We start from the raw sequence: 12,126 nt of genomic DNA, 5'->3' as shown, positions 1-12,126 counted from the left end.
GTCAGACTTTCTACTAAATCTGCACTATTCTACTAGTTTTTCTCATCATTCCTATCACCCATTTCCTCCCATGTTGACTGTATGACTGTAACTTGTTGCGTATATCCTAAGATTTTTATTAATATTGCTTCTTCATTGCTTATTTGACCCCTATGACAATCATTAAGTGTTGTACCACATGATTCTTGACAAATGTATATTTTATTTTATGTACGTTGAGAGCATATGCACCAAGACAAATTCCTTGTGTGTCCAATCACACTTGGCCAATAAAAATTCTATTCTATTCTATAAATTATAAACTATAGGTTATTTCAGGCTATTGGAGCAAGATCATTCTATGAGAAATAAATGCAAAATACAAGTATTAATGTAAAAGCTTAAATTTGTATAATTAACTTTCAATGATTCCATACAGCTAACCCAGATCCTCAGAACTGGACAGAATACTTGGGAAAGCAAAAACATCCTTGCTGTATCATTTGCTCCACTTGTACAGCCAAGCAAAAGTGACACCAGCAAAAACGATAGTGTGGGGTTGCGTAAGTAGTACTTGTTGTGTATTTCCTTATAGTGCAAGTTCCTTGTAACATAGACTAAAAGTAGCTAAAAGTTTTTGAAAAAGAATTAATGAAAAAATCATATAAACACTTACTTAATCTCAATAATTCTTTTATATATTGGGCCACATTTTAAGAAATAAGTACTCCTAACTACAAAACATTTCTGAGGTCCTGAACAAGAGCATAATATATATTAACAAGAATTCCCTGTTAAGAGAAAAATGGTAATAAATCTTACGAATGTGTCTTCTATTTATGTAAACAATCCATTGGACTCCGCACATTCAGCTTAACAATTGTCTGCAATATTTTCTCCCTGAAGCTGAACAATTTTGGCTGACTGGGATACTATATTTATAATCCACTTTGTTACTGATTTCATTTTGTGATTTTGTTTTTAATTTTAAACCTAGCTGATGTGCTAATAAAAGTTGTTAGGGGTTGCTGATATGGAAGGGTAGTGCACCATGTAAATTTAACCCATTTCTGGATAAAAACAATTTATTAATTCATTGTTGCTGGGATTTGGTTGCTAACAGTAATTTAATGTAAATTAAATAAAATCTAGTTGCTTAAAACATAATTTAATGGATGGCATATTGTGGCATAACTTACTGTACTTACTATATTCCTGCCTATTTCTATTTGTAAAAATAATAAAATTTCAGAATAAACTTTATATTATATTTTGGTTTTATTATTTTTATAAATAACTCAATATGGTAAACAGGCCTAAATACCTTTTCTTCTCCTACTTTACCCAAACAGAGGTGGTATTCACTTACCTTCCCTACCAGTTCACAAATATGAGCACACATTTCTTCTGGTTTATTGCCTGCAGTCAATCAATTTCTTTCTGAATTGGATAGCCAAACTATCTGTCTATTTATTTATTAAATGTATATGCTGCCCATCTACTTTACCCATAACAACAATCCTGTGAGGTAAGTTGGGCTGAGAGATAATGACTGGCCAAAACAGAGGTGGTATTCACTTCCTTCCCTACCAGTTCACAAATGTGAGCACACATTTCTTCTGGTTTATTTTATTTATTTATTAGATGTGTATGCCGCCCTTCTCCAAAAACTTGGGGCAGCTCACTTATTGCCTGCAGTCAATCAATTTCTTCCTCAATTGGATAGCCAAACTGTCTATTTATTTATTAAATGTATATGCTGCCCATCTCATTGTCAAGCGACCTGGAGATTTATAACATCATAAAAATTTAAATATTACATAGTATAATAATAATGATAACAATGGGACCTTGGAGGTCTTCTAGTCCAGCCCTCTGCTTAGGCAGGAAACCCTGCACTACTTCAGACAGATGGTTATCCAACATCTTCTTAAAAACTTCCAGTGTTGGAGCATTCACAACTTCTGGAGGCAAGCTGTTTCACTGATTAATTGTTCTGTTAGAAAATTTATCCTTAGTTCTAAGTTACTTCCCTCCTGGTTTAGTTTCCACCCATTGTTTCTTGTTCTACCTTCAAGTGCATTGGAGAATAGGTTGACTCCTTCTTCTTCTGACTCAGGCAACCCCTGAGATATTGGAACACTGCTATCACATCTCCCCGGTCCTTCTTTTCTCCGAGTCTTCGGAGAGGGGCGGCATACAAATCTAAATAATAAATAAATAAATAAAATAAAATAAATTAAACTAACCATGCCCAGTTCTTGCAATCGTTCTTCATGTTTTAGCCTGTAGTCCCCTAATTATCTTTGTTCCTCTTCTCTGCACTTTTCCAGAGTCTCAACATCCTTTTTGAATTGTGGTGACCAAAACTGAATGCAATATTCCAAGTATGGCCTTATCAAGGACTTATAAAGTAGTATTAATACTTCATGTGATCTTGATTCTATCCTTCTGTTAATGCAGCCTAGAACTGTGTTGGCTTTTTTTGCAGCTGCTGCACACTGCTGGCTCATATTTAAATGTTTGTCCACTAGGACTCCAAGATCCCTCTCACAGTTACTTCTGTTGAGCCATGTACCAGATATACTGTACCTGTGCATTTTGTTTTTCTTGCCTAAATGTAGAACCTTACTTTTTTCACCATTGAATTTTATTTTGTTAGATAGTGCCCATTGTTCAAGTTTGTTAAGATCCTTCTGTATTTTGTGCCTATCTTCTGGAGTGTTGGCTATTCTTGCCAGTTTGGTGTCATCTGCAAATTTGATAAGTTCCCCATCTATCCCCTCATCCAAGACATTGATGAAGATGTTGAAGAGTACTGGGCCTAAAACAGAGCCTTGGGGTACGCCACTGCATACATCCCTCCATGTAGATTTGCACTATTGTTTTTAATGTTTTACACATTAAAACATTACAAACAAAGAACAGGGTGGAAGCGGGATCTTTTTAGTCTACTAATCATCTGCAGCAAGAGATGTCCCCAATGTGGTGCCAAGCCAATTGTAAGAGCAAGGTTTTCAGACTCTTATGAAAGGCCAAGAGAGAGGGGGCAGATCTGACCTCAAGGGGCATGATGTTTCAAAGGCCAGGAGCCAGTACAGAAAAAGTTCTTCTCCTGTCCTCCACTAGCTGAAGTTTCTTGACTGATGGAATCCATAGCATGCCTCTGCTGCCAGGATGGAATTAATTTATAGCAAGTAAATGAGTAGGCAAAAATGATGATTGAAAATAAATAAGTGTAAATTTTTAACATTTTTAAAGTTATATCTGATTTATTGTTCATTGTTAATTGTAATATGTTCATTGTTCTGTCATCTCCTATTTTTTGTTTGATGAACCATGTTAATACAAACTTCTTTATATTGGACACAAGTTTGAAAAATATTTTAAAATTCCAATAAAGGAGAATATTTGTAGCTCAGGTTTGAAATAAGGGGTCCTTGGTGTGCTCTGAACTTGCCTGTTTTCTTGCAAAATGGCAACAAGTACTCCTCATATTTAAAAAAAATATTTGGAATATAGGGAAACTCCTGTTTCAAAATGTTCATGATGGTGTCTGGTATAATAATATTGGATAAATAATAATATTGGAGCAAAAGAAGCCATTGGAAGAAATTACAAAAACACTGCCTTCCAAGGTCCTTTGACAAAGTTATCAAGAAATCATGCCAGAAAAGTGATTGCTGCCTTTACATATTTTAAATTTAGTTCAATATTTTTAATGATTCACTTCAAAATACTTTATGGTGTAATTTAGGTACTATGACTTGTTTAATTTAATTTTTTTCTGTTTATAGCTCCCTGTGCTGTTAGGAATCTACAGGATTTGGCTCGGATCTACATTAGACGCACCCTTAGAAACTATGTAAATGATGAAATGCAAACCAAAGGTATTACACAAAAACCTCCACCAAAACGTAAACGCAGACGGTGTCGTAGACGCAGGATTAATACCTACGTGTTTGTTGGCAATCAACTCATTCCTCAGCCTCTAGATAGTGAAGAAGATGAAAAGATGGAGGAAGACCATAAAGAAGATGATGAAAAAGATCAAAATGAAGTCTTGAAAACAGAGGAACCTCCGCAAAATTTATTGCGCGAAAAGATTATGAATCTACCACTCCCTGAATCTCTAAAAGCCTACTTGACATACTACAGAGAAAAATAGCCTTTGCTTTTAAGTAAAAATAATAATGCCTACTTGATATTTTCTTAATCCTTGAAATGTAGCATTTACTTAAGTACAGTAAACTTTCAACAAGGCTTTAGAGCTGTGATGAATCAAAACATAACTTGTCTTAACTTTGCTACAAGGACTTGGATTCAGCAGTAGTTTCCTATTTTAAATCCTATTTTGTTACCTTTTCTCCCGCCCCCCCCCCCCCACCCGCCAGGAAATATTGTTTTAACTTGACTAGAAATGGGTTCCACACCAATATATAGCATTAATTAAGAGTTTGCATGATAAATCTTTTCGTTCCCTGACAAATTTGTATTGATGAGAATTAATAACATTTTTTATATAAGTGAATAAAAGTGTATTCAGATAACAATAAGGATGGTCTGCATTCACTTAAGCAAGTTTTTAAACAAGCAGACATTCTTCATGTCACTGAATTGGAACATTTTATTTACCATGATTGCAAATCATTGTTACTGTGTTGAAGTAAGTGTGTTCAAAGGAATACAGAAGTGCAATAGCAGTAGACATTGAATGAGCTTGCTTTAGTGTAATGTATGCATTCAAATTTAGAAATGACAGATAATTTTCTTTTATATATCTCTTGCCAAAAAATGTCAAGAAAAATGATTGCTTTTCCATCTCTGTTTCTCCCTGCCTCTCTCTCTCTCTCTCTCTTTCTCTCTCTCTCTCTCTCTCTCAGCCTTAAAAACATACTGACTATAGCATTTCTAAAAAATATTTTCTTTAACACCAGCCAATGATTGATTTCTTAACTTTCCAGCATTTAGGAAAAAGTATGACTTATTTTTAAACTTAATGGTACAAAAAACATATTTCATTTATAAAAGATTGTAATTTCAGCTACTATATTTACATCTTTATAGAATAGAACATATGAAAACAATCTTTTATTGCTTTTTTGCATAGCAGTAATAATAGAATTCAAGGATTTGTTCAGCAATGCACTTTAACTGATTCTGTACCTTATTTATTGCAGATAAGGGAAGATGCATTTCATTTTTACGCTTGATATTAGTTTTCCTCTTTGCAAGCGTGTGGACTCATGTTGCTTGACTATAATGTTCCATCTGCATTTTTATTGAATATTTAAAGGATCATTTTTAGAGCATCTTTCTACTAGCTTTAAGTGAATGAAAGAAATTTCAAAATATGCTTTAAAACTTATAATTGTTGAAGACACCTAATCTTTGGGGCCAATTAATAGCATTCCTTATGGAGATGATTACTATACAGTTTATTATTGTAGATACATAAAGCAGATTCAGTAGATGACTGCTATATATATATGTTCTCACATTCAGAATTAATAGAAATCAACTATTCCATCTACATAAGTCTTTTTACTCATGTCCACTTCATAGTATTATAAAAAGTTTGAGCAGTCTGTGAAATACATGGGCTTTTTTTTCTTTACGTACAAAATAATGTCCCCCTCCCTTGCAATTATCAAATTAAATTCCACTGGGGAAAAACTTCAGGGGTTATAATGTAGAGTAGTTTTCAAAAAATTAACACTAACAAATAACATGTATTACTAGAAAAGTATGCCAGTCTTATTTTGCAGCAACAGAAACTGACAAATGGCAGGCTTATATAGTGAAACTACTGCATTGACAAATCCAGTGTATTTTATTAGCTGAAATAAAGTTTAAGATATTTTGAAAAACAATTATCTTCTAGTGTTGGTTTTTCATACTTTCTCAATTTTCAGAGTGCAAAGGTTTTCCCAGAAATTTATACAGATTGTTTCTTGAAGAATGATTTCTTGTGTTTCCTGTTGTAAACTTGTTCAGATAGACAATAGAAGAGTTATAAATATTATGTAATTTTTTTAGCTATTGAAGCATTTTTTGTTTGTGTATAAGTTTACTTCACATTTTTGGATTTGTATTTTAAAATAAAATAATAAAATTCAGAATAAATTGAAGTTAAATCTCTAGTCATCATTCCAGTAAAAATGTCTGGCATGCTTCCTGTTTCAACTACATTGTACCTTTTTGCAAAATTGTATCTCTCTACAAATTCTCATTCAGAATTCTAAAAGATATTAATTGATTGGAAATTATGTTACTGGGAAAATTGAAGAGCAAAGATGCTGTGTTTATTTGTGTAGCAAAATCAAAATAGTTTATTACTGATAAAAGTTGCCAACTTCTGGGACTAGGAATCTTAAAGGCCATTGGCATGATTCTCCACTCCTTAACCAAACCAAACTATCATTCGTTTCTTATTTAACAGCTGTGATTCACATAATGGCCTTAGAATGGAATGGAAGAGAATAGAATAGAATTCTTTATTGGCAAAGTGTGATTGGCCACATAAGGAATTTGTCTTGGTGCAAATACTGTACTCTCAATTTACATAAAAGAAAATATACATTTGTCAAGAATCATGAGGTACAACACTTAATGATTGTCATGGGGTCAAATAAGCAATGAAGAAACAATCAAAATTAAAATCTTATTATTTTATTATTTATTAGATTTGTACGCCGCCCCTCTCCGAAGACTCAGAGCGGCTTAAGGATACAATACAGTCATACAGTCATAAGTGGGAGGAAATGGGTGATAGGAATGATGAGAAAAAACTGGTAGTAATAGTAGTGCAGACTTAGTACATAGTTTGACAGTGTTGACGGAATTATTTGTTTAAACAGAGTGATGGTGTTTGGGGAAAAACTGTTTTTTGTCTACTTGTCTTGGTGTGCAGTGCTCTGTAGCGATGTTTTGAGGGTAGGAGTTGAAACAGTTTATGTCCAGGATGTAAGGGGTCAATAAATATTTTCACAGCCCTCTTTTTGACTGTGCAATATACAGATCCTCAGTGGAAGGCAGGTTGGCAGCAATTGTTTTTTCTACAGTTCAGATTAACCTCTGAAGTCTGTGTCAGTCTTGTTGGGTTGCACAACCAAACCATGTACCTTGTATAAAGCCTTTCATTTTGTTATTTTAGATGTGTGGACACAGCTCAAGTAATAGCTTCTTTAAACTATTCCTGAATATACTTTGAAATTTTGCAATACACAGATTTGTGTACTGCATGTAGCTTCTTGCAATCTTATACTATAGGAAAGAAAGGAGTCCCTCTGGATTTTCTCCGCTAGTCATTGCTGACTCTAGGAGTCAGTAGTCATCTCTGTTTCAAGGTCATGAGCCAATGCTGTTGAAGATATTTCCATATTCATGTGACTGGCATGATGTCTTTATTGCAGTGAGATATAGGTTCAATCAGAATGCAGCCACAATAAAGTAGCATAAATTAACCCTCCGCCCAAAAAATTAAAATGGTGTGATGAATAAATCAAGAAAATGCCTTCAGGTTGATTTGTTTTTTATCAACTTCCTAAAAAATGGTAAGGTGCTTTTTTAAATAATTAAAATAGTTTGAAGCTAAATGTCACTGTTTTTGCTAAAAGTACATTCTATTACAAGCTACTTCAATATTTAATCTGTTCTATGTGCATTGTACAAGCCAAATAACTCAAATTCAGGTTTTTGCAGTCTTTTTCCTATAAATTTCTTAAAATACAGTTGTCTAAATTAATCACATAATTAACAGATACATTTTTTAACAAAATTGTCCTAACAATTGTGTAAAGCATTCTATCATATGCATTTATCAAGTTTGTATTGGTACATTTCCCACTATTTGGTGTACAAGTGAAATAGTTTTTCTAATCATGTTGCCACTATCAGAAGGTACACATGATACTTCAGATTTCATGATCCTTATTAAAGGATTTCTTTGATAAATCATCATATTCTACCCACGCAGGGTTTATAGCATTGCTTATAGCATTTCTTTTCTCCTAATTTTGTTTATATAACTAGTGGGTTGTTGTTGTGTTGTTGTTTTGCATGTTTTCTACATTAGATTCAGTAACAGTTGTACAAATTAAATTGGACAATTGAGTTCCTTATCACAATATATTTTCAACTTATTTTACTTTCAATACATCTAAATTGCTTTGTTGCCCACAATACAGAAGTGGTTTGTAATTGCCATACTTACAGCATCATTATATTTTAACTTGCTTTCCAGTATAATGTAATAGCCCTAAATTTCCTGGTTGTTTCCCATTCATGTACTAACCTCAGGTTGGTCTCAAAAAAGTATTCCCCCCGCTAAAGCCATGATATGTTCTGCCATTTGTTATGTTTTGATGAGAATGATGCCCAAAGAAAGCATTATCCTTAAAATATCGTTTAGGATAAATAGATGCAATTGTCCAAATATTAGACATCTCCATCTCCATTTTGACCCATAGGCTTTTTGCAAAGAAACCTGTATATTGCACTAGTCATAAAACGAGGTAATTTCATATCCCACAAGGATCTTCTAAACATGCTGTATATTTAAAGGCAGTTTTCTTCCAGAGTTCTTCCAGATCTTTTTTTATATAAAACACTCCTCAAAGTCCTAAAATGGAAGTGAGTTCTAGGTTCCCTGTGCTGAAGGTACATTATATTAACACAATACATATTTTCTCAGAAGAACTGTGGCACTCCATGTTGGTAAGCAGAAGAAAACAAAATTCATGATTATGTAGTTTTCTTTTCTAAACTAACTGAAATGTATATCATTTTTAAAAATAAAAGAACCGAGTTTTCCTGACTACAACTCATTAGTTACCATTACAGATAAAGGTAAAGCAAACAAGATTACCATCCGTTCTATATTTCACAGGCCTTAGATGGAAAGAATGATATTGCTTTCAATCAAGGAGTCCTAGTTTTAATTTTGATTTACCATGAAGTTGCTGAGTGGATTTAGGCTCTCCTGTCACTGAGTAGTTCTCAGAATAAAGCTGGCTGCTTACCCTAAGTGGATAAAAAATATTGTCCAATTAAAAATAAGTATTTTTGTATATATATTTGCTTATTGAAAGGTGATATTTTAGAGCACTGTCTTGGAATAGTTTATGACAAAGATATTTGATGCAGATTTCAATTGCCACTTAATCAAAGTTGGTGGTCTCATATAATGTGTTAATATTACTTTCCAAACTGGTTCTCCAGGATTTGTAATATGTAAATGAAAGATGCTCTCATCCTTAACAAAAAAAAAGAGGAGGAGGGACATTTTTGGACATTCAAAATCAATATTTAATGCTGCACTGATTTTATTACAAGCAGGATGTAGATTTAATGCTTCAATGACTATAATGCAATCTGGAATTCCTACCTAGTTTACTGCACTTAATGGGAGCACCCCATCAATTGAATAAATAAAAATAAAAATAGTGATTGTGCAATGACTAGTTTTCCAGCAAGGCCAATGAAGTGTGCTTATTTTCATTCTCTTTGTTTAATATAACACAATAAGTACCAAACGGTGAAAATGAAACAAATGGAATGATAACAACCCCCCCCCCCAATTTCCCCTTTTTTGTTTGTGATAAATGCAGAACTTTGTGACTTCATTCATTTAAATGCTTCTGCTGCTGTAGATGGAATAAATGAAATCTTTAAAATAAATAGGTTATAGGACAGGTTATTTCAAAGGAAAACCAATGCCTTTTCAGCCACAAGAGGGCAATGTTGCCTTACAGAAGACTACAGAGAAGAATAAAATCTGAGCTAGGAGGAACTGTTTGCATAATTTTTAAAAACCCGCAGATTTCAAAACCTGAAAAAAATCATTTGTGCAAATACATATCACATTACATAGCTAAAATCAGTACACTGCAATAATCGATAAATAAAAGTGAAAAAGTACATTCACTTCCTGACTTTGTTCATTCTAAATCATGTTGGGCTTCCTATATTAAAATAATTATATTAATTTATTTCCAGATTTCTTCATTTCACAGATTTCACATTCATAGACAAATGGCTGTGAGTATTCATGGAATACTCTGGAAATGGTAATATATTCATTTCTTTGTCATGATTTATCTTTGTCTTGAAAGGGAAAAATCTGCACAGCCCACAAGTTCTCTTGTAGGCCTTTGATTTGCCTACATTTAAATATACTTTTAATTTTTCAGCAGCATTCTAGCTTCTAGATCTAGATCTCGATCTCTCTCTCTCTCTCACACACACACACACACAGAGAGAGAGAGAGAGATTTTCTGTATTCAAGATATCTTCTCATGGGGTAAAAAGAAAAAGAGTTGATTTTTAAAATGTTATTTTTATTAAATATTTTTGACTTAAAGGACAGCCCAGCTAAAGCTATGGAAGTTTTTGTAGAGATATGGAGATTAAGGTTGACTGCTAAATGGTATCAGAGTAGAATATTATGGAAATAAAGAATGCATGCGAATAAACAGAATGCTGAGACAATAAGTTAAGGAAGAGTGATAACCTCTTGGTGATTTATGGATAAATATGGAAGAAATGTTTGTGAAGGTATAAGTTGATTTGTGCAATGAAGATACATACACATTGGTATACAGACAATGCTGGATTATTGGCTGAGAACGTAAATTTAGACACCATAATCTAGTATGGAAGACGAATCTGAAAATTGAGAGACCTGGCTATATAAATTTTCAGGTTCATATTCTCTATCAGGCAGTCCAACTAATGTTTGCTGCAAATCATTTGGGTTCTCAGCCAGCAGCATTAAAAATACAACAATTTCAAATTATACACACAAATGGTGAAAAACTAGAGAAAGTAAAATGTTGTTTAAAGCAAGTAGAATGTTTGCTAAAGATGGGGAGATGTGCAAATGCTGGTTGAAAGATAGTGGTTAGTAAGTGGTTTGTTGTGAGGAGGGAATCATAGCTGAAAGAAGAAAAATGGCCTTGATGTAAGATTGTGCTTCTCCTGTTTCAGTAGCTAGAAAGAAAAATTGAAAGAGGTGAGACAGGTACAGAATGTATTATCAGAGTTCTTGAGAGGCCATATTTAATTTCTCTTGGTGATGTTTTTGACCTTACAATACAGTTGGTGGAGACGGGGAAAGAATGCTACTGTTGATGTGGCAACGTTCAATTACTATATATGTAAGCCCATCTGTAGATAAGTCAAACTCAACTTTTGAGTGGATATTACCATTTATAATTCTTGGCTTATCTGTAAGCAGGTGTGGGAAGCAGGCAGGATGGGGTGGAACACAGTTCCACCGGCGGAAATGAAGATGTATGCGTAGCTCCAGCTGATCAGCGGCAGTCACTTCCTGGATTACTGGTCTTGGCTCGGCTCTCCTTTTTCTCCCTGGTGCTGCTGTGTCTGCACTCCTTGCTTTTTGCCTCTTTCCTCCTTCCTGGCCTCATACAAGTTTCACTCTCTCCTACCTGGCTCCCCTCCAGCCTCACATGGACACCTCCCGCCTGAGGTGCAATCAGAAGGCGTGGGTGGAAGCGGCGCTGGCAGCATTTATGCTTCTGGCAGCACCCATTCACCTGAGGTGGGGGGGGTGACCCAGGAAGGAGAGCACAGGAAATGCAAAGCAAATTGTCACCCCAGCGAGCAACACTGGTAAGGTTGTAAGTTGAGGACTTCACAGTTCACTTGAACAATGGTGATCGTTCAAGCCATTCCCACCTGATCACATGGCCAACAAGCCACCTACCCAGGCACATGACCATTAAGCCACACCCACAAAATAAGCCACACCCACAGTGTGGCGGTAAACATTTTGGCTGCTCATTACTTTCTGTAAGTATATATATATATAAGTATATACTATAAATATGTACTAAAGTATTAAAGTACTAAAAACATGTGACACATACAGATAGAATTGTCGTCTATCAATAAAATTAACTGCCTTGGAAATGGCCCTGAGTTGGGACGAGAGGCAAAAAAGGAGCTGTGATGTTCCTTCAATACACCATGGTGATTTGACACAAAAATATGTAACCCTTCCCTGGTGCAGAGCTGAAGGGATTGGATACTGTAGCCTAGAGGATAATTCTCTGCCTTACAAGGCAAAGGTTGCAGGTTCAAGTCCCAGTGGGTATGGCTAGCTGATGAGGCCAAAATAAGGCC

General features: G+C 34.5%; 1 protein-coding gene across 5 annotated transcripts in view; it reads left to right on the top strand.

Moving 5' to 3' along the window:
* The window catches only part of PCMTD1 (protein-L-isoaspartate (D-aspartate) O-methyltransferase domain containing 1), a 46,786-nt gene extending 40,676 nt beyond the window's left edge, over window positions 1-6,110 (top strand). For 4 of the 5 annotated variants that reach the window (XM_070747739.1, XM_070747738.1, XM_070747742.1 and 1 more), the window contains 2 exons: window positions 419-542; window positions 3,777-6,110. In XM_070747739.1, the coding sequence (XP_070603840.1) occupies window positions 419-542; window positions 3,777-4,147 (495 nt within the window). In that variant the 3' untranslated portion in view covers window positions 4,148-6,110. Of the gene's footprint in view, window positions 1-418; window positions 543-2,312; window positions 2,367-3,776 lie in introns of all 5 variants that reach the window. The other variant, XM_070747741.1, reaches the window with a different exon arrangement.
* Window positions 6,111-12,126: the final 6,016 nt, after the last annotated feature.

This window comes from Erythrolamprus reginae, chromosome 3, assembly GCF_031021105.1.
Source record: "Erythrolamprus reginae isolate rEryReg1 chromosome 3, rEryReg1.hap1, whole genome shotgun sequence".
Taxonomy (NCBI): Eukaryota; Metazoa; Chordata; class Lepidosauria; order Squamata; family Dipsadidae; genus Erythrolamprus; species Erythrolamprus reginae.
This window is presented reverse-complemented; position numbering and strand designations above follow the sequence as displayed.